Genomic DNA, 27,245 nt, shown 5'->3' with positions numbered 1-27,245 from the left:
TCAGGCAAGGAGCCAGTGTCCATTCCCCAGAGCTGAGGTTTGCGATGGCTGGATTCAGGTTGCTGGGGTCCATCTCCAGAGCTGCTGCCTGTTCTCCTTCAGGCAAGGTGTTCTGTAGAAGCGGGGAGTGAGGTGAAGGATCCACAATTAAATGTCCAGTCAAAACATGGACGTTCATTCTACCTTTACACAAACCAATTTGCCAGCAACAGATATTAGATTTGTCCTGTGAGACCAAAGTTTATCTTCCGAAATGAATTATATCATATGTCCAAAACACTAGGGAGACACTCAGAGCCAAAAATAAATGACCAAAGGGCTTAATGTGATAAGACTGATCTCCACGGGCTGACCAATCGGACTATACTTTATAAGATAATTCAGCATAAATAGTTATATTTAGAGCTTTTGTGCACTTTTGGAGAGTTTGTTTTGGGCATTTGGCATCTCAGGTAGCTATGGGTAAAGTGGCGTCCACTTACTTTTGACTGTGTAGTGCAGGTGTTAAGTTTTGAATGTCCTGGAATTGAACTTTTGATGTGTGGGAAAGCCTGCACATGCATTGCATCATTTTGTGTTCTTTTAACTAAACTCCACATTGCCAAAATAGAGCATTTACAAGAAATGGGTTCACTGAAAGCTGTTTGAAGATGAGGGAGCGTGAACACGGCGAGAGTGAAACCTTTGATCCGGTCTTTCACATGCCTTCTCTCTCTCAGCGCGACAGTGGCTGGTGTACAGGATGCTCTCTGGTGATATCCAAAAAACACGTCACAGTCAGAAAAATGCTCCTCTGGTTCGAAAGTGGAGGATGTTGATACAAATGTGTTTTTCATTAACTTGATGTCAGAGTAGAAGAATGTTGACTTCTTTCATGCCTCAAGCTTTGGGCCTATTTTGTTGATTTGTTGTATTGTTGTGTTTCCCCTCTTAAAGATCTGTTGTAGTTGTTCATGTTGGCAAAAGGTTTTACAGGGTGGCTTGACATTTTAAGAAAGCGTGTAAAATGAACTAATAACAGACATAAAAAAAAATGTTTAGTCAAGAGCAAGCTGAGGGTCTTCATCTGTATTTCAGTCTTCATTGTGTTACTGTATTTTTGTACAACAGTATCTGCAGTGCTCAGATAGTTTTATGTGGAAGAAATACTAAAAAGAAAATGTAAATGGCAGCTTTTCTGTTTGAACTGTAGGTTTAAGAGCTGGTCAGCAATAATCGCATCATCTGAGGGCCGGCAATGAGGAAAAGTACAGCATGTACTCCATTATGGGGCTATTTCCTGTTTCCTGTCTCACTGCAGGCGTCTGTGTGTACACTTGAGTTATTTCACAATACGTTTTTTTTTCATATTAGCTACTGTCTGTCTGTTGTGACATCACACGTGTGTCCATATTAAGCTCAGATAACTTGTGGTTCTGCTTTCACTCGGAGATATGCTTATTAAGAATGTGGTTACTGTGGACAGCACTGGTGGAGACTGGAGTTTGACAGCAGAAAATGCTCAAGCTTAGCAGCAGCTGCAAAACAAGGTTTTGAGGGTTTACCAGCATAAGATAAAGACAACCATTCACAGCAAGGTTGCTTTTATGTTGTTATCTTGTCTCTCATTCACTCCACCTACACATGCTACAGCCAAACTGAAAGTAGTTCATGGTAACTCGGAGAATCTCTTGATGGGGTTAGAGTCAGGTCAGGTTATGGGAAAGTGGCTATCACACTTCATCACTGGATGACATGCAACAGTGTAGGTGAGGGTGGAATTACCTATTAAAAAGTCAACTCATTAGTGAAACAACATCACATAAAAGTTCTCTTTAAAACTTGTTCTGGACAAATACAGCAGCCAAATGTATTTCAAGGCTCTAATAAAATCCTTAAACGCTGTTATCAGCGCACATACAGCTTCGTCAAAGGCATTAAAGGGATGCATTAGTAATGCATTATTGCCCTTCCATCACGGTGGGGTGTTTAAAGGTTCTGTATGCGACATTCAGAACATTATTATAGCAGCACAGCACTATCTGCAGTGAAAAGATATATAGTGGAGTAATGCTGCCCTGAGCAGAGAGTTAAGTCATGCCACCTGAAGCTGGATTGGCTGCGTGTGCATGTTAGTGCATGTGTGTATCTCACAGATAATTTCATCGCTGTACCTTTGCACTGCACTCACATGGTGGTTACTGATACTGGGACGGTGTTGTTGCAGAAGCTTAGTGCCCAGCCTCTGGTTCCTCCCTGGTAACACTGTTAGCTCTGTCAGCACTGCTGCTGTTGGTTAACTCTGTTCATAGGGTTAGCACTGTTAGCTGCTAGCTGCCAGCTCAGCCACCTCATTGTTGAGAACTGTTAACATCTCAATGTGTGACTGCTGTTACAACCTGCGTTTTCTAACCAACCAACAGAAATGACGGTCTGATCAATGCTAGTAGATGCTAATAAATACTAGCCTGAGTGTCAGACTGAAGCTCCCAGAACCACTGTTGCTATCCTCACCAGTTACCCACTGGCGCACAGCTTGACATCAGCGTGGCGCTGATTGGCTAATCGCTAGACCCGCCCCCACCCCCGGCGTTCATTGGTCCCTCCATCATTTGGACGAGATAAATCGCAAATTCATTGCAGTATGCCAGACCAGAGATGCAAGCCTACTCGGTTGAGTGGGCGGGGTCTATGGTCTGGAACCAGTGGTCCTAGACCTAGTGGTCATGTTCCAAAAACTACTCAGCTTTTCACTTTTCTCAGCCCTCGTGGGTCAGCAAGTCCAATATTCACTCCTTTTAGCTCTGTTTTTGGTCTCTAACAACACCTGAGGAAAATATCCGGCTCTTAAGCTGCTAAATGCTCCGCCATGTTCACCTGCTCATTTCATGTGTCTGCTGGACTGGGTGCTGGAAACAGGACTGATGAGAGTTGAGGGCCAGAAAAACTGAAACAGTTTGCTGAAAGACACTAAAATGCTCCATAAAGCTTTTTGAATTTTGAATGAAGGCCAAAGATAATAAAAACATGTGTGCCATAGGCATTTTTCATACCGGTACAAATCTTACTTAAGTGTTCTATATTTATATTTTTATGTGTCATATTCGGCACACACTACGTAACATCAGCTGAAGCTGCATAATGCTGTGTAACTGGTGTCAAGAGTAGGCGAGGTACTAATTTAAAGGAGGGCGTGTTGGTTAGTTTATATTTCTTTGTCATACTGTCGTGTTTGTTATGTTTGCTAAAGTGGTGCACTGTACATAATGTTCTTGCTCCTCTCGTCATGCAGGATGTGGTAGCTGTTGTTGCAGAGAAACTGTGTGTGCCGGTGTAAAGACGGAAGTGTTCAACCCACTTGTGCTTTACAGTGCAGCCAGACACATGCAACACACCCACAAGACAATGCAAGCACGAGTGAAAGTGACCTCAAGGCACAGAGTCTGTCGAGTTTTGTCAGCTGTAAAACCTGCTTAAGAAACAAGGAGGGTGAATGTGCTCCAGCTTTTTGAACACATATCAAAAGGTTTTTATTTGACCCTCGTTTGGGCTCAAATCTGAGTGCGACTGCGGGCTCTAACTGGAGAGCTGCTGACAGCACAGTCTGAGACATGACGGCTTTGGCGACCCCCTGAGTCTCCTAAATGGAAGTGTTTTGCATCATCAGTGTCAAGGGCAGTTCATGCCAAACTGAGTCACTGGCCTCTTGAGACAATGCCATTTGGAATGACTCACTCGGTATTTTGCCTTTTCTCAAACTTTGTCCCTGCTGGCTCCTGTACATTCACTCTGATTGTCATCCAAGTTGGATCAAAGCAAAACCAAACAGCTGTCAACTGTGCTTTGAATTCAAAAATAAACATCTGAACCACACATTTAGTCTTTTTCTACAGTCATTAGTAAGTTTCAGTTTTCAACCAGTGGAAAAATCTCCCAGTGAATTAGAATATTTAATCTGTTTCCAATATACAGTCAATCAGCCCTTCATCAGAACTAATGAATCAGGTTGGATCTCTTGACATTAGGGCAGTAAGATGCTAGCACCTGAAACAAGTGAAGTTATTTCAGCCCAAGACTCAACTTGTTTTTCATTTCAAATTCTGACTTAAGGTGTTCTTGGTAAATGAATTGCTGTAAGCTGGGCACACACTGAACCATTTTAGCCCATTTCTGGAATGTTGTTGTTTAATTCAAACCCACAGGTAAATCATTTGTGATTTATGTGCTCACACTGTGCAGTCTGACCTGGGTGCTCACATTATATGTGTAAGAATAAGACGACCCATGGCCCCTGCAGACCATTCTGGCTAATTGTTGATTTAGATTTGCTGCAAAGCTCTGAGGCAAGTGGAAGTTTGTTTGTTAGCAGAGGTAAAAGAGACAGAAAAAGGGCATTATAGAGGGGTGAGAGGGTGAGAGGGGCCTCAGAGAGCTTCTACTTTTCCTCTTACAAAATGTGCAGTTCAGTGTTTCAACTGATTTATTCATTTAGTTTTTAATTTTTTTATAGCAGTGAATACAAAATAAAATCAAGGTTTTTATTCCAGATCTTTTGAGGACCCCCTTCCACTGGGGCCCTGGGTAATCAGTCCCACTTTTCCCCCCACTATGACGCCCCTTTAGGTCAGTCCTAGTTACGATTCCCTCACTGTCTTCATCTTTCCCTCCCTCTCTTGCTCGTGCACACACACACACACACACACACACACACACACATATAAACACAAGTGGGTATACACTGTATGATTGAGAAGTGAGAAAGAAGGCTCTGATCTTGACACTTCTTCAGCTGTGCGAGAACCTGACGACAGCCGACAAAATTTCTGACATCAGAATTTCCTCTCAACATCCAACGACCGGTTGAGACCAGTTTGGTCCTCACTCCCCCGTCTACTCTGCACAGTAAATGAAGCCTGACAAAGCTGAAATTTGGTCCGACTCAAAAATGAGTCATGCAGCTCAAAAATCGGGTCATAAACATGGCACAGTGTACGCCCAGCTTTGTTATCCAGCCCAAAATAAGCGCCAGTCACTGTCAGTCAGCCTGTGCCTGTGCCCTTTGTGTGGGTACCACGGATGTATAAAGAGATAAGACAACGCCAATCAGCCTTGCTGCTAATCTGTACAAGGCAGAGCCTGTTTACATTGCAATTCCTTGTTTAATAAATAAACGCCTTAAGGGTTTTTACCTTTCATTATGTTAATAACATGTTACTCACCTGTGATTTTCCTCGTATTGTTCGGTACAAAGAAACAGAAAACGTTCCTCTGAGAGGACAGAGAATCTTGTGCGCAGGTGTATGTGAGGAGATATTGAGCCTGACACAAAAACATTTAGTATTCTTTTTCCAAACCTCTCTTAATTTGTTTTTGTGAGACTTGTTTAAGTGTTCATCAACTCTCTGAGCTGGACAAACTCGTTGTAAATCGCTCGTTTGAGTCACCTGTTCAAGAGGATTTGCACGTTTGTGGGATTTTATCATTTGCATAATCAACACCCTGTAAACGCCACATAAGGCTGCCTGTTCTGTGAAAGGTTACTAAAGAGTAAAAAGAAGGATTACACACCACAGAGCTTCACAAAAACATAACAATAGTTGTCCTGTTAGAGAACGCTTAGCTGAAAAATATCAGTAAAGCCATCAGTGACATCAGAGCAGAGTTTGTGATGAAGTTAGATGATTAAAAACAAATGTTTTTCTTAAGCAAAGCTATTCAGTCATGGACATATTAATGGAATGACACTGTAGCCTACAGGAGGTGATGTTACACTGTTGGTGCAACAGAGGATGAAACTGGACAGAGACCTGCAGAAAGACTTTAGCTTTAAAGGTCCAGTGTGTAGGATATAGGGGGATCTATCAGCAACGATGGACTATAAAGAAGTATGTTTTCTTTAGTGTGCAATCAAATGAAAATAAGAATTGTTGTTTACGTTACCTTACAAGCTGTTTATATCTACATAGGGAGCGGATTCTCGTCTATGGAGATCACCATGTTGCACCACCATGTTTCTACAGTAGCTCAAAACAAACAAACCAAACACTGGCTTAAGACAGGGTCACCTGCGACAAGCTTGTTGGAAAAACACTGAGTTTTTTTTTTAACGTGAAACTGCTTTATTCAGTGTTTTTACTGGTTCAAATCACCGCGATGCGGTGCGATACGATACGATACGATACGATACAGTATGGCATGATACGATGTGATATGGTATGATACAATACGATACAATTTGATATGGTATGATACGATATGATATGATATGGTATGATATGATATGATATGGTATGATACGGTATGATACGATATGATACAATATGATATGGTATGATACGATATGATACGATATAATACGATATGATACGATATGATATGGTATGATATGATACGATATGATATGGTATGATACAATATGATATGATACGATATGGTATGATACGATATGATACGATATGATATGGTATTATATGATACGATATGATATGGTATGATACGATATGATATGGTATGGTATGATACGATATGATACAATTTGATATGATATGGTATGATACGATATGATACGATATGATATGGTATTATATGATACGATATGATATGGTATGATACGATACAATATGATATGGTATGATACAATATGATATGATGTGATATGATATGATATGGTATGATACGATATGATATGGTATGATACGATATGATATGATACGATATGATATGATACAATATGATATGATACAATATGATATGGTATGATACAATATGATATGGTATGGTATGGTATGGTATGATACGATATGGTATGATATGATATGATATGATACGGTATGATACGATATGATATGATATGGTATGATATGATATGATACAATATGATATGGTATGATACAATATGATACAATATGGTATGGTATGGTATGGTATGATATGGTATGATACGATATGATACGGTATGATACGGTATGATATGGTATGATATGATACGATACGATATGGTATGATACGATACGATATGGTATGATACGATACCATTTGATACGATATGGTATGATACGATATGATATGGTATGATATGATATGATATGATACAATATGATATGGTATGGTATGATATGGTATGATATGATATGATATGATATGATATGATATGATATGATATGATATGATACAATATGATATGGTATGATATGATATGATATGATATGATATGATATGATACAATATGATATGGTATGATATGATATGGTATGATATGATACAATATGATATGATATGATATGATATGATATGATATGATATGATACAATATGATATGGTATGATATGATATGATATGATATGATATGATACAATATGATATGGTATGATATGATATGATATGATACAATATGATATGGTATGATATGATATGATATGATACAATATGATATGGTATGGTATGATATGGTATGATATGATATGATATGATATGATATGATATGATATGATATGATACAATATGATATGGTATGATATGATATGATATGATATGATACAATATGATATGGTATGATATGATATGATATGATATGATATGATACAATATGATATGGTATGGTATGATATGGTATGATATGATATGATATGATACAATATGATATGGTATGATATGATATGATATGATATGATACAATATGATATGGTATGATATGATACAATATGATATGATATGATGATATGATATGATACGGTATGATACAATACGATACAATTTGATATGATATGGTATGATACGATATGATATGGTATGATACGATATGATACGATATGATATGGTATTATATGATACGATATGATATGGCATGATACGATATGATATGATATGGTATGATATGGTATGGTATGATACGATATGATATGATATGGTATGATATGGTATGATATGATATGGTATGATATGATATGATATGATATGATATGATATGATATGATGATATGGTACGATATGATATGATATGATGATATGGTATGATACGATATGATACAATACGATACAATTTGATATGATATGGTATGATACGATATGATATGGTATGATACGATATGATATGGTATTATATGATACGATATGATATGGTATGATACGATATGATATGATATGGTATGATATGGTATGATATGATATGGTATGATATGATATGATATATGATATGATATGATATGATATGGTATGATATGGTATGATATGGTATGATACGATATGATACGATTCTATACAATTTGATATGATATGGTATGATACGATATGATATGGTATGATATGATATGATATGATATGATATGATACGATATGATACGATATGATACGGTATGATATGGTATGATATGATACGATACGATACGATACGATACGGTATGATATGGTATGATACGATATGATATGGTATGATATGATATGGTATGATACGATATGATATGGTATGATATGATATGGTATGGTATGGTATGGTATGATACAATATGGTATGGTATGGTATGATATGATATGGTATGATATGGTATGATACGATATGATACAGTATGATACGGTATGATACGATATGATATGATATGATACGATACGATATGGTATGATACGATACGATATGGTATGATACGATACAATTTGATATGATATGGTATGATACGATATGATATGGTATGATATGATATGGTATGATATGATATGATATGATATGATATGATATGATATGATATGATATGATATGATACGGTATGATACGATATGATACGATACGATATGATATGATACGATACGATATGGTATGATATGATATGGTATGATACAATATGATATGATATGGTATGATACGATATGATACGATATGGTATGATATGATATGATATATGATATGGTATGATACGATATGATACGATATGATATGATATAATATGATATGATATGATATGATACGATATGATACGATATGGTATGATATGATACGATATGGTATGATATGATATGATATGGTATGATATGGTATGATATGATATGGTATGATACGATATGATATGATATGATAGGATATGGTATGATATGTTATGATATGGTATGATACGATATGATACGATATGATACGATATGGTATGATATGGTATGATATGATATGATATGATACGATATGGTATGATATGATACGATATGGTATGATATAATATGATATGATATGGTATGATATGGTATGATACAATATGATACGATATGGTATGATATGATACGATATGATATGATATGGTATGATATGGTATGATACGATATGATACGATATGATATGGTATGATACGATATGATATGATATGGTATGATACGATATGGTATGATATGATACGATATGGTATGATATAATATGATATGATATGGTATGATATGGTATGATATGATATGATACAATATGATACGATATGGTATGATATGATACGATATGATATGATATGATATGGTATGATACGATATGATACGATATGATATGGTATGATACGATACGATACAATTTGATATGATATGGTATGATATGATATGGTATGATATGATATGATATGATATGATATGATATGATATGATACGGTATGATACGATATGATACGATACGATATGATATGATACGATACGATATGGTATGATATGATATGGTATGATACAATATGATATGATATGGTATGATACGATATGATACGATATGGTATGATATGATATGATATATGATATGGTATGATACGATATGATACGATATGATATGATATGATATGATATGATATGATATGATATGATACGATATGATACGATATGGTATGATATGATACGATATGGTATGATATGATATGATATGGTATGATATGGTATGATATGATATGGTATGATACGATATGATACGATATGATACGATATGGTATGATATGGTATGATATGGTATGATACGATATGATACGATATGATACGATATGGTATGATATGGTATGATATGATATGATATGATACGATATGGTATGATATGATACGATATGGTATGATATAATATGATATGATATGGTATGATATGGTATGATACAATATGATACGATATGGTATGATATGATACGATATGATATGATATGGTATGATATGGTATGATACGATATGATACGATATGATATGGTATGATACGATATGATATGATATGGTATGATACGATATGGTATGATATGATACGATATGGTATGATATAATATGATATGATATGGTATGATATGGTATGATATGATATGATACAATATGATACGATATGGTATGATATGATACGATATGATATGATATGATATGGTATGATACGATATGATACGATATGATATGGTATGATACGATACGATACAATTTGATATGATATGGTATGATATGATACGATATGATATGGTATGATATGATACGATATGATATGGTATGATACGATACGATATGATATGGTATGATACGATATGATATGATATGGTATGATACGATACGATACAATTTGATATGATATGGTATGATACGATACGATACGATATGGCATACTTTATCATAGGGAAATTTGTCTTGGACTCAGGAGCGGCACAGATATTGCTGCCTTACAATAATAGTCCAGAAGAAATGAGGCATACACCATAAAACATAAGCATCTTGAAGTCATCAGAGAAAAAAGGTGAGCACACATCAGCAGATGCTAGGCTATATGGACCGACACACCAAATAGCATCGGAGAAACACTGATTTGTAACGTGAAACTGCTTTATTCAGTGTTTTTACAGGTTTTAATCACCTGGAGAGGAAGAGACGTCTGCAGATAATTCTGCTCCTGGTAAAAACCTCAATAATCAACAAAGGAATTCTAATCGGCAGAAGTTTCAGCTGGTTGCAGTCAGTAATCCTCACCACTAGATGCTACTAAATCTCCCTAAATCTTACACACTGGACCTTTAAGCCTGTTTGAGTTATATATTATATTTTAGTTGGTGTAACTGTCAGTTATACTCCCACACATACAGCAGTGTTGTGTAGGGCGGGTACTTTTTTAACTACTGTGAACAAAGCTGTTAAACATAAGGTACACAGTAATATTACATGATTGAAGCTGGGCTGGGCATAAAGAACAGCAGCAGTATCTGGTTGCGATGCTGGAACAAGGCCAGCTTGAGGGCTGCAGCATGTTAGCTCATGCACATATATATGAGCAAGCACCATGACACATAAGTTTTACAGCCACAGAGTAAACACCAGGCTGCAGCTTAAATTTCTCAGCGTCATAGCTCAGCACTTTCTCATCAAGAAAATATGTGGGCTCTTTCAGGACTCCATTCGGGCTCCTGGCTGTTCCAGGAAAGTCAAGGGTAAAAATCAATATGTGCACATACAGTACAAGCAGAGAGAATGTGAGACACACCGCAGCTCCACGCCTGGAGCAGTGCTCCTGTGTTTCAAAGCCAGGGAGGGAACCCTGGAGGGTTCTATAAATTTGACAGATTCTGTTTGTATGTAGTTGAAAAGAGAAGAAATGAGAGTTTTTCCACACGATAACCTTGGTTAGGCTTCCTTTGTCCTCAGTATAATGGCTTAAAATGTTGGATATTTTTGCCACCATGCCTGGTGTTACACCTGCCCCTGGGATTATAAAGAAACTTTTGAATTATCAATGCAAATTAGTATCAACCTTAGTTTCTCCAACTTCAGATCAGCTGTATTGGGTTGGAATCAGCCACTGTTTTGTATCTTAAAATAAAATCCCTGCAAAGAAAGCCCAGATACCGTGAAGATATTCAGCTGTACGGCTAAAGCCACACAAAGTTGTTTTTAAAGGATTAAAAAAATCAGATGGGGCAAGCAGGAAAGTGTAGAAGGCCATAGCTCAATGAAAAGGGAAAGGGTGGACTGGGGCAGCTAATTTACGCCTGCGGTGAAAGTCCATTATTGTCACTTTTGTTTATTTGGGACACTAATGTGCAGAAATGGCAATTAGAGAGCCACAAAAAGCACTCAGCTGTATGATTTTCCCCCCTCCAAAATAAATTGCCATCTGTGAACCTCCCATCGGATGGAATCAGGTTGTCCTGAAATGCCTCCCTGTGAGCACCTATAGTAGGTGCGACTGTTGGATGGATGCGTCACTTCAAACTCTGTCTCTGATGAGTGGGTGTTTTGTTTTCAGGCTACGTATACATTTACATTAGCCCTGGCAATGTCCTTCTACAGAGGCAGAAGCACCAACCTGACTTAAACAAAATGCTAATGAAGTATGTGAAGCTATTTCCAGGGCTCAGGAAGTAAAAGTCACTTTCATTTTCTTCATAGTGTCTGCTGGGTGATTGGCAGTTGGGCCGCTGCCAAGGCCTGGACAGGCATGAAACTCTCCTGGTTGAATCATCAGTGTTCTTTCATCAAAGGTACATGAAGAGAGAAGCCAAGTCATACTCTCAAAGCAGTACTTTCCATTAAAAACAGTATTCACTAAGTTAAACCTCTTCCACTCAGACCCTACCTACTGAGCCGTTTTTGTCTTTAAGGGGTGAAAGCAGGTCAATAGAATATGCTACATAAAAGTGGTATACATCATCTGAAAGCTGGGAGCCTGAGGATTATTTCAAGATGCAGGTCAGCACTGTGTGTAAAGTTTTTAGAGCCATACATATGTTATAAATCTTGGCGTCTTTTCAAGCTGTTCCATTTTATATTGTATAGGGACTTAGAACATTATGATGGTGGCATATGATGGTCAATCCCATGCTCAATTATGCATCACAAGTTGTTGCGGCAATTTTTGTGTTGATACCATTTCTCATACAAATTTGGTGCTAAATTAAAGTATTTTTACCACTTAAATGGTGAAAAATCCCACTATATTAAATATTAAAACAAGACATTGAGGAACAACTCAAAAATATCCATGCTTTGATCTGATATCAAACACTTCTGACATTTGGAAATTTCTGTAAGAATTGTGTTTTTTGGCAGTTGAATGGAGGTCAGTCTCTAGTTTGTCGCTGTAAAGTCTCGTAGGGCTGTGATTATCCTGGAGGTCACAATAGGCCCTTTTGTACAGTGATGTCCATTTTGAAAAATGGTCTCACTACAGTGAAATGGCTACAATGGGGGCTAACATCGTCACACATGAATACAATTGGGCTCATTGAATCCACAAGAGTTTCAGCTCATAGTCATACCCAGTACATGCAATTCCAAGCCTAACTTTGAAGCATTATTTAACCTCCTTCCCGACAAGCTAGCGTAACATGGTACGAATAGACTTCTTAGGTCTTCTTGTTTCATATAAAACCATTATTGGTAGCACTGTGAATATGCTACAGCTCTGAGTCCTGCTTTCAACCGGCTGCTTCTCTATAGCAACGGCAGCTGAGGCTGAAGGGGATCAAATAAATTAGAGCCACTCAGCCCAGAAATCTAGGAATTACTATTGGACTAACATACATAGACAATTCTGATTTCAACGATTTACATCTGGTGCCATTGTTATGAAGCATGAAGATGTTTGCGTCCTGTCACATACTTGAAATTTAAGTTTGCGTTTTTACTAATTGTAACTATTGTCTTTGACATAACCCAAGCATGTAAGTTGTCTAACCCTAGCTGGACCTTAACCGTAGATTATTTGCCATAAACACAGATAGAGCGCTTGTCTACCAGTGGTAGTTCAATCCCTGACCCTTGCAGTCATGTCGAAGTGTCTTGGCAAGATACTGAACCCCAAATTGCGTGTGAATGTTAAACTGATGAGCACATGCAGCCTTGTATGGTAGCATCTGCCATGTTTGTCAATGAATGAATGGTGCTTGTGCTGTAAAACACTTTGAGTGGTCGCTAAGACTGGAAGAGTCCATTTACCATTGTGAAAAGGGAGAGTTTTTAAAACACTGGGTTGGGTTTTAAAGAATTGTCAAATATAAGTTCTTATCTGGTGGAAGGGTTGCGCCAAACCCAGGTGAAGGAAATAAATCCTGATTTGTAAGTAGGGCTGCCCCGGACTAAGAATTTTCCTAGTTGACCAATAGTCTACATTTAGGGCCATTAGTCGACTAGTCGCCCGCATGTTTACGATATTAATTTAATTATAAGATTGTATATTTTGGGCGGGGCAACACAATTGTTCGAGTTGGTATGAGAAAGAATAGTATCAGTAACATTGTTAACACTGTGCTACATTACAGAGAAATACAAACCCGTACTAATGAACCTTCATTAATATAGGCCTATATTTTATCTCCAAGTGCACGTCACACACTGAGCGAGCCGCCTGTTAATGACGCTGTGGGCTAATGGGCATGTAGCTACTTCCATGTTTCAGATGATACGTCATGTTTGTAGTCGACCAATGACGATGAGTTTACATATCACCTTGGGTTCGTCCTTCACCTTCTCAACACATTTTGGATTTCCTGCCCGACGTGTTATTAACTAGCCTGTGGAATAACCGCAGGTACCAGAAACTCCTGTCTGACTGCTGAGCGTGGCCACTTCCTGTGTCTGTCCTTTCAAATTAAAGTCCCACATGGTCCAGTCATATAGGTTTGGATTTATTTTGACGAGGCGCAGCTCCTAATAGAGTTTCACTTTCGTCAGACGTTAAATTGAAAGGATTAAATGTGGTGGTAGCATAAACCTGTTATATCTTCAAATGATCGATGTTCAGGAACATTTGGGATACCAATAAAATAAAAAATTCAAATTTGCAGTCTTAAAAATACTTTGGGAACCAACAGACTCCCCCATGTAGCACCTCTATTGAAACAGAGGAGGATGATGTTCATTATTTTTAAGATAATTGGAGTTTTGCTCATTTTCCATCAATATCCAGTGTAACTTCGAGCCAACTGCTTTCCTCCAGTCCACTTGCTCAGTCAATAGACAGCCACTGTCCATGATATAGATATGAGGTTATTGATAAAAATGTCCCCATGAGGAGCTTCTATTTGCTCAGTATCTGCGGCGTCTTGTTATCTCCGTGCCCGACTGTGACCTACAATCATTTATCTCTTCTGTCTTCGTGTGAGCATTATTGTCTGCTTTGCTGTCTGTTTCTCTCCATCTATCTTCATACATGTCCCAGCCAGACAATCTTTGGGCATCTCTCTCTCTCTGTCTGTGTCCTCATTTGAGTTGCGTTGTATGCCTGTTGTATGGATGAACCAGCTCTCAGGCCTTCCCCAGCTGTTGTCTGGATTTTAAATGCTCTCTAGGGTGAAAAGCAGAAAACCGATGCTGAGTTTCCTTTAATGCTTTTCGAACCAGCTGTTCTTCCAGTGCAAAGAAATTATGAAAGTTGTCTTTTTTTTGTTGTTGTTGTTTTTCGAGCTTGTTGACAGTGAGATTTTGAAAACACATGTAGGCTGAGCTACAAAATAGATGTGTTGGCACGGTCGGCTGAGGACATACTATGAGGTTGTGTCACGTCTGATATGATCAGTTTGTGTCTTGGGATTGGCAGAGGGTACAAAGCATTTTTATTTGCTTCTCTGTGCAGCTACGATTTGAATTCTTGTGTTAAGATGCTGTTAAATGGACATTAGACATCAAAATATTGCAGTGACAAAGCATCGCAGCCTGAATGTTTGAAACGTTTCATTTTTATTTTTACTTCATTTTTTGGGAGGTTATGAAACGGGCCATGTACCCATTGTAACTAGATCGAACATGATGAAACATGCAGACAATCTGGATTATTGTAGCAGCTGCAGCATTCAAGGAAAAAGCCCTGGAGCTAGCCTAGAGAGACTTTCAGTTTCTCATATGATGTTATTCAGAGTGTTAGCCTTGTGTAACTGGACTAGAATATTTTGGAAAGGGGATTGAATTTTAAAGGAACAGTCCAACATTTTGGTCATACAGCATGACAGCGTTAGTATCTTATTTCTGTGCGTCCAGAACACTCCTCAGGACTCAGTATGTGACGCTGTGTGTGTGTGTGTGTGTGTGTTTTTTTTTTTTTTAATCATTATTATTTGCGAGCGTGGTGTGTCTTGAAAGGTATTTTGGGGATCTCACGGAGGTCTGCTTTCTGTCTGGAGTGACAAGATGTTTGTCAAGGGCAAAACCTATGTTTAAATTCAACATTTCCATAGACTACACCATGCCACTGTGCTCTGCTCTTTCTCTTCGCTGCGATGTACAGTTCTGTAAGTTCAGTCTGTGGAACCGTGGTTTCACTCTCAAATCATTTCTGAGACACTGATGGGATCACAAGAACCTTTGAAGACACAATCTGCTCCTCGATCACAGGTAAAACAAAAAAGACTTTTAGATTTTTCTCCTAAGGCTGCTTTCAGACTGACAGCACAGAGAGGCTTTAGCCAAAAAAAGTGCAGGATCGTCCATGAGCTGAAGCAGGCACAACTTTTGCTGCAACGCAGAGCAGCGTCATGTGAAACAAAATGAGGAATGATAAAATAATTGTCTCTTTGAGTCTGGATGCCCACGAGGATCTGCGTGCTGTGTGACTGTGTGTCACTGTGTAAACAAACAGTGCAGAGATCACTTGCGTGTTTAGGATGTGATTAACCTAGCTTGGCAGAAGAGCTTAAAGCATACACAGCTAGCATCTACCCTCAGCTGGAGCTTAGGTGTCTCTGTTGTTTGGCCTCATTGATATAGATGAGGTGGACAAAGTAATAAATGATTACAACAAAAATAAATATAACTTCACGAAGGTAGGACTTATTGCATGACTGCTTTATTAGACTAGATTAGTTTAGCTAGGTGTACCTAATAAACTGACAGCTGACAGTCACTTAATATATATTGACACTAGTATATTGACACAGGTGCAGCCCATTATTTATTGTTAAAGTCAAAATGGTCAAATGAATGTGCTACGAGACAAGACAGAGCACAATCAAGTCCCGCCCACAATGCAGAGGAAAACAATATATTGCTGAAGGTGTCTCCTTGTCAATTTTGTCTGCTAGTAAACAACCAGAAAACGCTAAAAGCTCATATGTGTTTGGACGCACTACCAACATATAGTGCGCAGAGTGGGAAAAAATTGCATTTGCATGTTCCTGTTGGTGTATGTATGTAAGGCGGGGGGGACCAAAAGAGTCATTTCATGAGTTGGTTAGCTACGACACAAAGCTGTTACTATCGGTCTTCTCATTCCTGTCAGCCTGCTGCACCTGGTTTGCATCTAGTAACGTAAGATTTGACTTTAAAAGCTCTGTTGTGTCATCCTCTGATTGTTCATGTTCTCTTTGTGTTTCCCTTTTGAAGCCAGGCCACTGTTATTGCACTGTAATATTACAACTAACTTCAAGGACCCCCTAAGGGTCGTGGACCCCCTTTTTAAGACCCAGGGGTTAAATGATGATCTAAACAGGTGATTCGATCAAATAGTTGGCAGCTAATGTGCACCCAACAAGCAGGCCTCGCTGTCAGATGACTCCAGCTGAAGGTCAAGGGGGTGCCCGTGAAAAGGTCTATGGTTGAATTTAGATTGGATCATGTACAATTTACTTTCTGACTAATATCAATGACAGTACAATTCATGTGTATTTACATGATAAATAAAAGTGGTCCATCTGACAGAGGGGTCAGATCAGGATTTGATTTTATAATGTGATACCTTGCAGATTCTACTTTTCTCTAGTCATTCAACATGTAGCTACAGTTGTCGCTCTTTAGTTGCTAAATTGGCATCTCTGTTTCGAGGTTGTCACACAAGTTGTACTCTTGCTCTTCTCTTCTTCCACTGGTCCCACTGAGGAGCCAGAAACCAAACTGGGTTCAACCCAAAATGTTGAGGTGACTCAGTCAGGACAGAAATGAGCGAGGGGGCATCTCATGAAGACACGTCAGCACCGATGACTGAATGATACGATCAGAAACCTGGATGATGTTGGAATCATGTCATCATGGGGATGAGTGAATATCATATTCTGGATATGATGTGCATGGAATCATACTCAGTGTCCAGGTTGTCTGTGTGATGCACTCAACATGTGCAACTACCGTGATGAGTGTGTGTATTTCTGATAAACTACAGTGTCTTAGACAGACTGAAACTTCACTCACCTTTGCCACAATGCAGCTGTATGATTAAAGATAAATCCATGCTGCAGTGAATTTAACACTGTTTGCCTTTTACAGAGAAAATTACAACAATCAAGCCTTGAGAGGAACAAGTCTGCATCCAGCACTTCAGATTGGTCATTTCTAAACAGTGCTATGAGCTGACGTAAACTGGTTTTCCAAGTCTGACCACTAGATGTCACCCATCACCAGTGCCATTGCCAGTGTGTGTCTGTGTGTGCATGTGTGTAAGATTCCCTTTGATAAACTTGCAACACATCTATAGCTGCATCCTTGACTCTCCTGTGAGACCCAAACAGAGGCATCAAACACCTCCTTTGACCGGTTTTATCAAGCTGAAGAGGCTGATTACATCCAGTGGCACTTTCTTCTCTTCACACACAGTTGTAGTTGTTTGTTAAAATAACACAGCCGGGACGGACGAGCTGTGAGCACAAAACACCTTCATCTTAAGATTTTAGATTGAAGTGTTGTTATTGTCAGCTGTTACATAAGTAATGCACTGAGTGATTGATGGTTTCTTGGCTCTGTGTTCAGCTAGGTATCCAGATGTCTGAGGAGGCTCTGAGGATGACGACTTGGCCTTAGAACCCCACCAGTATGTCAGGTAAGATGTCTGGCCTGATTATCCTGACACACACGCACAGCCTCATGCCCCCAGGTGAATTCTAGATAAGACTAAGTTTACTTTAGAGATGCTGATAGTTGATATTTAAACCAGTATTCACTAAAATCTAAAATTGACCTTTCATGCTTAAAACAAGTACTCTGTGTTTGTCCTGAATTATTTTCTTGTCTTGCAAATAGACATTTATAGACATATCATGAGACACTAAAACTGAGAGACAAACGTCTCGGGTGCAAACCAGCAGCTTATTAGTTTGTGTTTCTTATCTTTAAACTCAAGTCTGCAAACTTAAATGCATCCAATCTAAAAAAAAAAACAAAAAACCATCAGTTAGACTCAGTTGAAAATTTGATAAGACCCTCGAAACATGATCAGCTGCCGAATCAGTTGCCATGGTGTGAGTCGTTTGTCTTTGGCGAAAGTGAAGAGGCTTAACCTTGTAGTGCAACGTTAGTCAGTTTAAATTTTGACTTTTGGACCTTGGCATTGTTATTTTAACTGCTATTTGCGATGTTTAGACTTAAATTTTTAGCCAGCATGCACAAATTATAGAGTTGAGTATTTATTGCCCTACACCTGGTGCAAAGAAGCGCACAACTGTCACTGCTAGTCTTAGATTGACACAGCCCAGTGTCATTTTCACAGCCAGCGCCCACGTTGTGCAAATGTTCTTACACCCATCTGTGCACACATGGGTGTATGCTATAGGTCTTAACACAAGGTGTGGTCAGGCGCAATGTTGGCGTATTGCTATTTTGAGACAGAAGAAAGTAACTGCACCATTGACCAACAAAAACCTGGTCTGAAGTCAAAATGTCGCCGTATTTTCCTGCTATTTAAAGGGCACATTATTTATACAGTAAGATGCGTTTTCTAGAATGTGAACGTAGCAGAGAGCAGAGCAGAGCTGCAGGGCTCCCCGTCAAGGAAGAGGCTGTCTGCATTTAAGCATGAGGAGCAGCAAAACTTTGTTGATTGTTTCAGGCACTGCAAGTGTAGTTCTGTTTCCTCTGTCAAGTTCAGAACTACAGAGTTTTGCTGCTTACATGTCCAACAATATTTGAGTGGGTGCTGGAATTCATGTTCAACACACCTATGATTTATTAATAGACAAAAACAACCCATTTATCTGTTGTGCGTTACTTTGCACCCAAATTATGCGCCAATCAGCGAGCAAAAGTAGAGTTGGACATGCCCGGTATGCACTTGCGTCGTGCACTTGAGCCCATGCTCTATAGATGATTTTAACAGGGCCGTTTTAGTTCTACGACAACCGAGAAAACTCAGTCTGCTGATAAAGATCAAAGCTCTGCAACAAATTGAGTAACTGGACATCGTCTACTGCTGCCACCAAGGTCAAAATTGAACTGTCAAGCTTAACTTCGTCTCTGGTCTTGTTTGTTAGTGTCCCGTCTAGGCGCAGCCACTGAGAGGAAACCATGGTGTAGCATGAAAGCCATTGACAAAATGGCAACTTTCTGTGCAGAGCATACTTCCAGCTTTACGTGACACACTGCTTGTGCAACTGATCATGTGTGGAGGGCCTTAGAAATACCTTTTGTGTTCTAATGTCACTGGTTAGTGCTGAGCTGTCCTCATCATCATAGGACCTTGTTTAACAGTGTCCTCTAGCAGCAGAAAAGCAACATAATCAGTTTAAATCAATCATATCCTTTTGAAAAGACAGTATTGGTCTAGTTTCAGCATTACAGTCAAACACTACATTTTACTGAATAGAAATAAATTGCTTTACTCTTTAAATGTTTAATAATTTGAGAGTTTAATTGTCTCAGTTTGAACTTGGAAAAAACATTTATTACATTTCATATAGTGCACGTTAGGACAGTAGATTAAAAGCCGTTTCAGGACACGTTAAAGCTCCCGGCTCGTAATGTAAAGACGGACGTGTTGCTGTCTACAGACAGGATGTCCTGCACGTTGAACAGTCTGTGCCACTCTGTGTGTTTGCTTACTCAGCACAGACAGTGTACAAGGCGAACTAGCCATCGCGTGTGGATTTAGCCGGTCCCACTGACCTGGCTGACCCGCCACATATGCTATCGACCTCAGCGTAGCGTACAGACACGAGCTTACATGTATCACATGAGGAAATGAACCTGATCCCCTCACTCACTGTAACACCAGACCAACAACAACAACAACATACTGTGACAAATGTTTCTGATGCTTCATTCACATTTAACCTGCTGTTTTATTAGACTGTTGATTCCTTTGATTTGATGTGAGGAGCAGAGGAGTGCCAGTCTGCCTCTCTCACCTGTTTCACTGAGCAAGTAGCTTTTTTGTAAAAGTGCCTCTCCCATCTATTTTAGAGCCAGCAGAAAATTGCTCCCCCCGCTGGAAAGATGAGGCCATTCAAAATGGTAATATTTATCCTCCCTCTCAGCACTGCTTTTCCTCCTCTCTGTCAGTTTGGGTGAGCTTTGGAGCACTCATGAAAACTGTAGAGCTTTCCACTAAAAAACTGAGGAGCTGCTTCAGATTTAACTTCCTTCAGATTTTGCTTGAAATGTTGTGAAAGGCCTTGAATGACTCGATTGATTCTGTTTTAATCTGGTAACTTGGGTAAGTAAGTGATTAAGAGAAACCGAGGGATTAAAAAAAGTTCAGTTGGCACACTTTAGATGACTTTACTTTCAATTAAATACCAAGCTTGAGTCAGCGTATTGTAGTCAGCGGAAAAAGCAGGTCAGCTCAACATGAAAAAATGGAAAACGTACCTACAGGCGAGCATACATACATTAGGAATAAAGTGGAAATCATCAACACAAACAACTAAAGTAACTTTAATAAAAGTCAACAGCTATTTCTGGTTTCCCATAATTAGCACCAAATTATGCCATTCTTTCCAGTATTGGAACTGATCACATAAACATCGACATTCCTGTTAAACTTGTAGTTGTGTGCAAAGGACTGCAGCATATCCATTATGGTGTGATCTTCAGGAACAAGGTCAAAGAATGTCTTTATTGTGCTAACTAACATAATTACATCACCGACATGAAAGCAAAAGGAAACAAGAGACATGATCAGAGACACATTTGATCACACTGACAAGTAAGTGTAGCTGTAATATGTGTCTGATCATCATACTCTATGGATACTGAACAAAAATATGAACACAGCAATTGTGTTTTTGCTCCCATTTTTCATTAGTATCAACAACAGAAGGGACGGTGCTGCAGTGGTTAGCATTGTCACCTCACAGCAACAGGGTTCCTGGTGCGAACCCAGGATGGGTGATTCGAACCCCGGGTGGGGGAGTCCTTCTGTGCAGAGTTTGCATGTTCTCCCTGTGTCAGCGTGGGTTTCCTCCAGGTGCTCCAGCTTCCTCCCACAGTCCAAAGACATGCAGGTTAATTGGTGACTCTAAATTGTCCGTAGGTGTGAATGTGAGTGTGAATGGTTGTCTGTCTCTATGTGTCAGCCCTGTGATAGTCTGGTGACCTGTCCAGGGTGTACCCCACTTCTCGCCCAATGTCAGCTGGGATAGGCCCCAGCCCCTCCCGTGACCCCCAACAGGATAAGCAGCTATGGACAATGAAACAACAACAAAAGGCCACTCTGAAATATGCATTTTTATCACAGAACACAACGCTACAGATGTCACAAGTTTTGTGCTGCCTCCAGTATTGTTTCTGTGAATTTGGCAGTACATCCAACCGACCTCACAACTGCAGACCACATGTAACCACCCCAGCTCAGGCCATCTGATTGTCAACAGCCACCCAAACAGCTGATGCAACAATTGGTTTGCAAAACTGAAAGTTACTGTACACACCATCACAAACTGAGCTGGTCTCAGATGATCTTGCAGGTTGGATGTACTGCCAAATTCACAGAGACAACACTGGAGAAGGCGTATGGTAGTGAAATGAACATTTAGTTTACAGGCAGCAGCTCTGGTGGACATTCCATCTGTAGCATTGTATTGTGTGATATAACTGCACATTTTAAAGTGGCCTTTTATTGTGACCATGCCAAGGCACACCTGTGTAGTAATGACGCTACTTAATCAGCATCTTTACGTGCCCCACCCGTCAGGAGGGTGGTTAATGGATGATGTGAGCTAAGTGCTCACTAACACAGGTTTAAAATTTGTGAACATTTGAAAGAAATAAGCCTTTTGTGTGCGTAGACAAAGGATTAGATCTTTTATTTCAACTCATGAAAAATGGGAGCAAAAACAAGAGGTTCAGTCATTAATTAAACACAACCAAAGATTCAGCAAACATTAAACCAAACGCGGTATGCATAGAAATGTGCGTTTTGGAGTGATGAATGTGATTTTACAGTGTTTGCCACGGATGCATTTTAATGACAAGGATGTGAAAGTAATGCAGGTGTTAAAAGATTATAGCCTGTGCTAGTCTGGCCGTGTCATGTCGTAAGCATAGAGTGTATAGTACCAAGTTATAACCAAGTTATATCCTTCTGAGCCAAATGACTGAATCCTCTGTTGAGATAATCTAGATGAAGAATTACCACAATAAACTAATCACTAACAGGTCTGTAAGCATGCAGTGGAAACTTTCTACTTCCTCCTATATCTCTGCTTTCCTCGCTCTTACACAACACTATCACCGCACAGCTTTTCATATGACGGCAGGACAGCAAGACCAATTTCCAACACTAATCCTGCATTTTAAATGAAATGTATCATCCAGTCCCCAGAATAAATGTTGGCATTGTACAATTCCGCAGACCACAGATAAGTGACATTTGTACATAGTTATATATGATATGTTGAAACTTGCAACAGTGCTGTGGTTAATGAGTGGTTATATATTTAGGCACAAAAAAACGCTTGGTAATGGTGAGAAAAACATCATGTTATGGCTTAAAATACCCAGTTTGGTGGCACAGTTGCAGCTGGTAATGCCACAATATCTCGCATAGAAACAACCAGTTTTGGTAGCACACATGCCTCTGGAAATGCTACATTATCTTGCTAAAAATACACCAAGTTATGATGGCACAGTCACTGCTGGAAATACTGATATCTCGCAAAGAAATCACTCAGTTTTGGTAGCACAAAGGCCACTGGAAATGCTATGATATCTTGCTAAAAATACACCAAGTTAAGATGGCAAAGATGGTTAAGATGGAAATGCAGAGAAACGACCAGTATGGTGGCACAAATACCGCTTGAACTGCCGCATGTCATGGCTTAAAATACCCAGTTTTGGTGGCACAGTAGCTGCTAGAAATGCCACAATATCTCAACAAAAATACATCCAGTTTTGGCCCAATAGCCTGAGATGTCTCCTAAAAACACACCCAGTTTGGTGGCCTAGTTGCTGCTGGAAATGTTGCTGTCTTACAAAAAAGACCCAGTTTTCGTGGCTCAGTCACTGCTGGAAATGCTGTGATATCTCACAAAGAAACAACCAGTTTTGGCAGCACAAATGCCGCTGGAAATGTTACGATATCTTGCTAAAAATACGCCAAGTTATGATGGCATAGCCACTGCTGGAAATGCTGATATTTCGCAAAGAAACGACCAGGTGTGGTGGCACAAATGTCGCTTGAAATGCTGCACGTCTTGCACAAAAAGACCCAGTTTTGGTGGCACAATCACGGCTGGAAATGCTGTGATATCTCGCAAAGAAACAACCAGTTTTGGTAGCACAAATGCCGCTGGAAATGTTACGATATCTTGCTAAAAATACGCCAAGTTATGATGGCATAGCCACTGCTGGAAATGCTAATATTTCGCAAAGAAACAACCATTTTTGGTGGCACAAATTCTGCTTGAAATGCCGCACGTCTTGCAAAAAAAGACCCAGTTTTGGTGGCATGGTCACTGCTGGAAATGCCAGAATGTCTCACTTTAAGACAACCAGTTATGTTGTTTGTTGCTCTCAAACAATGGTCCACAGTTAACTAACTTTCATCCCCTCCACCTCCCCATGATAAAGACAGCTTCTATACATGTTATCAGAACTACGTCACTTCACAAACGTTGATATGAATCTTACACATTTGTGGTTTGCAGAAAGTACAATGCCAACATTGTCTTCTGGCAATAGGGCTGTAACTGCAGCACACACAGTCTCTCAGACAAAGTGTTTATCATGCCTGGCAGGTGTTTTATACTCTGCACTAACTGCTGGTAGAGTCAACGACACTTTTCATGGAGGCCTGGGCTGCTGAGAATACACTACACTCATTTCTGGTCCTCTGCGAACACTGTTCACACAAAAGGATGACTTTTAAATTGCCTCAATACAGTCTGAATTGCCTCAATTCAATTTTTACAGCTCACATTTGTTGAGTTAAGAGGGTTGTAAGAAAAACCTCATATAAGGGCATGTCTGGTGCACATTGTCTTGATAACACTGTGTCCATCATTTCTTCTCCTTTTGGTCCTTGCGATACAGAAGTAAAGCAAACACACTGACTTGGATGTGACTTTGTTAATCAGTGTCGACAGCACAGAGCCACTGGTCTTCATCACCTCAGTGTTTTTTCCCTGCACCTCTCTCGAGAGTACCTGTCAGTCAAACGGTGTGAGCTATACTGCCTTGTGTGTGACTCAACATAAACCAGTAATGCAAAAGCAAAATGACTGCATGTTAAAATGTTGATGAAGTTGTTAGATTAATCGGCTGTCTAACAGGCTTTAGTTTCACTGTCACAGATGTCTTTGTTGAGCTCTCAGTGAGAATCAGACGGAGCTGCGGATGACTTGTGAGGGTTCTTTGAGGACAAATGATGTCTGCTTAGAGAAGTCACTGTATTATTTAGTGCTGGAATAAAAACCTGCTGACAGACTTTATGACATTTGGCAGGTCTGTGAAAACACTTCAAATAGAAAAATAATCTTTTCATCTCTTGAGTCCAGGCTCATTTTGGCTAATGTTTGCATTAGTTGTTTTCTTAGTCCTTTCCTGACAGGCATGGTATCTTTCTTTCTAAAGGGACAGTTCACCCCAGATCAAGAATACATTTTACCTGCAGTGCTATTTATCAGTCTAGATTGTTTTGGTGTGAGTTTCTTCTCTTTATTTATCTATTTATTTAAGAAAAGGAACATTTGGGGCGTTGGTGGCTTAGTGGTAGAGCAGGCGCCCCATGTACAAGGCTGTTGCCGCAGCGGCCCAGGTTCGACTCCAGCCTGTGGCCCTTTGCTGCAGGTCACTCCCCCTCTCTCTCCCCTTTCACACTTGTCTGTCCTATCCATCCAAAGGCTGAAAATGCCCCAAAAAATATCTTAAAAAGAAAAAAGAAAAAGAACATTGTGCATTAATCAACATTTTAACAAATGTAAATGCACCCAAATTAGCTGAAAGTCTACTTTTCATCGGCAGGATGTTATGTGTTTATGTTTACCAGCAGAAAACACTGTAGTCCTCGCTCCGGATAACAAGATGCTTGACGACGCCGTTCTTAGTGCCTTTTTCGGGCTTGTTTTGCTTATATTCTTGAAGCAGCAGTACGACAACAACCTTGTTCTGCTAATGCTTCGTCTGTTGAGGAGGAGAAGGGAGGTAGAAGGTCGACGAAGGGAGATAGAAGACCGTGCTGTGGCGAATGGAAACCGGTGAGTGCAAGGAGTCGTGCACGCACTTTATGCGTCATCGCGCCAGAAGGGCAAGGAAACGAGCATACGCAGAAAGACCGGAATGAACTTAAAGAGGAATGAGTGTATACAAGTGCGAGAAATTCTTTCATTCGGAATTAGAAACGGAATATTCCAGCCCCTTACATCGGATTGAATTTTCAATCGCATTAGCCATTTTCATTCTGAATTAGTTGTTTACAAGATCACTTTTAATAGGAATGAACTTTCATTCCGAATGAAAAGGGAATTAAACTGTCCATGTAAACACACTCATTGATACGGTTAGGTAAGAAAATAGTTCCTACATGAAAAGTTTGTAGATTATGGAAAGCAACCAGGTCATGATTTTTGGAAAGAGGCATTGCTGTTGAGTTTTTCAAATGTATTTTTTGGCGCTTTGAGCACCACAAGCAGAGTGCCATCTAGTTCCATTATATATGAGAGAAGGCAGACGTCTCTACGGCTGATATCTCCAACATTCAGAACTCACACCAAGAAGAGATTAGATCTAGACTGATAGGTAAGAGGGAAAATATGTATTTTTTTAACAAAGCATAAAGCTGCCAGGAACCCAAAAACACACACACAACTGTACACAGAACACTTCAAGGTTGTAAAAAATATTTTCACTATTTATACTCACAAATACTGAAGAAAAAGACGAGACAGCTATAACTGTAAAGTGATTTTATCCCGTTTTTTGTGCCTCTTTATTCAGTCGGTTCATTGCTGAAAATATTAGTATTTCTCAATTTTGAAAATGTCTGTCAAAAAGAAAACTCTCAATGGTCCTTAGACATAAATGAGACTGTGTGAAAGCCCGATTTAACACCTTTATCTCTTTTTCTGAGCTTGTCTCTGCGTGATATTGATCAATTACTGATGACATTTTCATTGAAATAAAGTTATGTTACTTTAAATAAAACAAGCTCGTGGATTGCCCACTTACAGGTGAGAGTTACAGTC

At 39.3% G+C, this 27,245-nt stretch overlaps 2 protein-coding genes across 8 annotated transcripts in view; both read left to right on the top strand.

Moving 5' to 3' along the window:
* The window catches only part of LOC125904589 (trophoblast glycoprotein-like), a 567,815-nt gene that overhangs the window by 476,159 nt on the left and 64,411 nt on the right, over nt 1-27,245 (top strand). The window lies entirely within an intron of this gene.
* The window catches only part of thrb (thyroid hormone receptor beta), a 161,401-nt gene that overhangs the window by 101,605 nt on the left and 32,551 nt on the right, over nt 1-27,245 (top strand). For 6 of the 7 annotated variants that reach the window (XM_049602087.1, XM_049602088.1, XM_049602082.1 and 3 more), the window contains 2 exons: nt 18,601-18,670; nt 21,025-21,075. In XM_049602087.1, coding sequence (XP_049458044.1) covers nt 18,664-18,670; nt 21,025-21,075 — 58 coding nt within the window. In that variant the 5' untranslated portion in view covers nt 18,601-18,663. Of the gene's footprint in view, nt 1-12,318; nt 12,411-18,600; nt 18,671-21,024; nt 21,076-27,245 lie in introns of all 7 variants that reach the window. The other variant, XM_049602086.1, reaches the window with a different exon arrangement.

This window comes from Epinephelus fuscoguttatus, linkage group LG17 (genome assembly GCF_011397635.1).
Source record: "Epinephelus fuscoguttatus linkage group LG17, E.fuscoguttatus.final_Chr_v1".
Classification (NCBI taxonomy): Eukaryota; Metazoa; Chordata; class Actinopteri; order Perciformes; family Serranidae; genus Epinephelus; species Epinephelus fuscoguttatus.
This window is presented reverse-complemented; position numbering and strand designations above follow the sequence as displayed.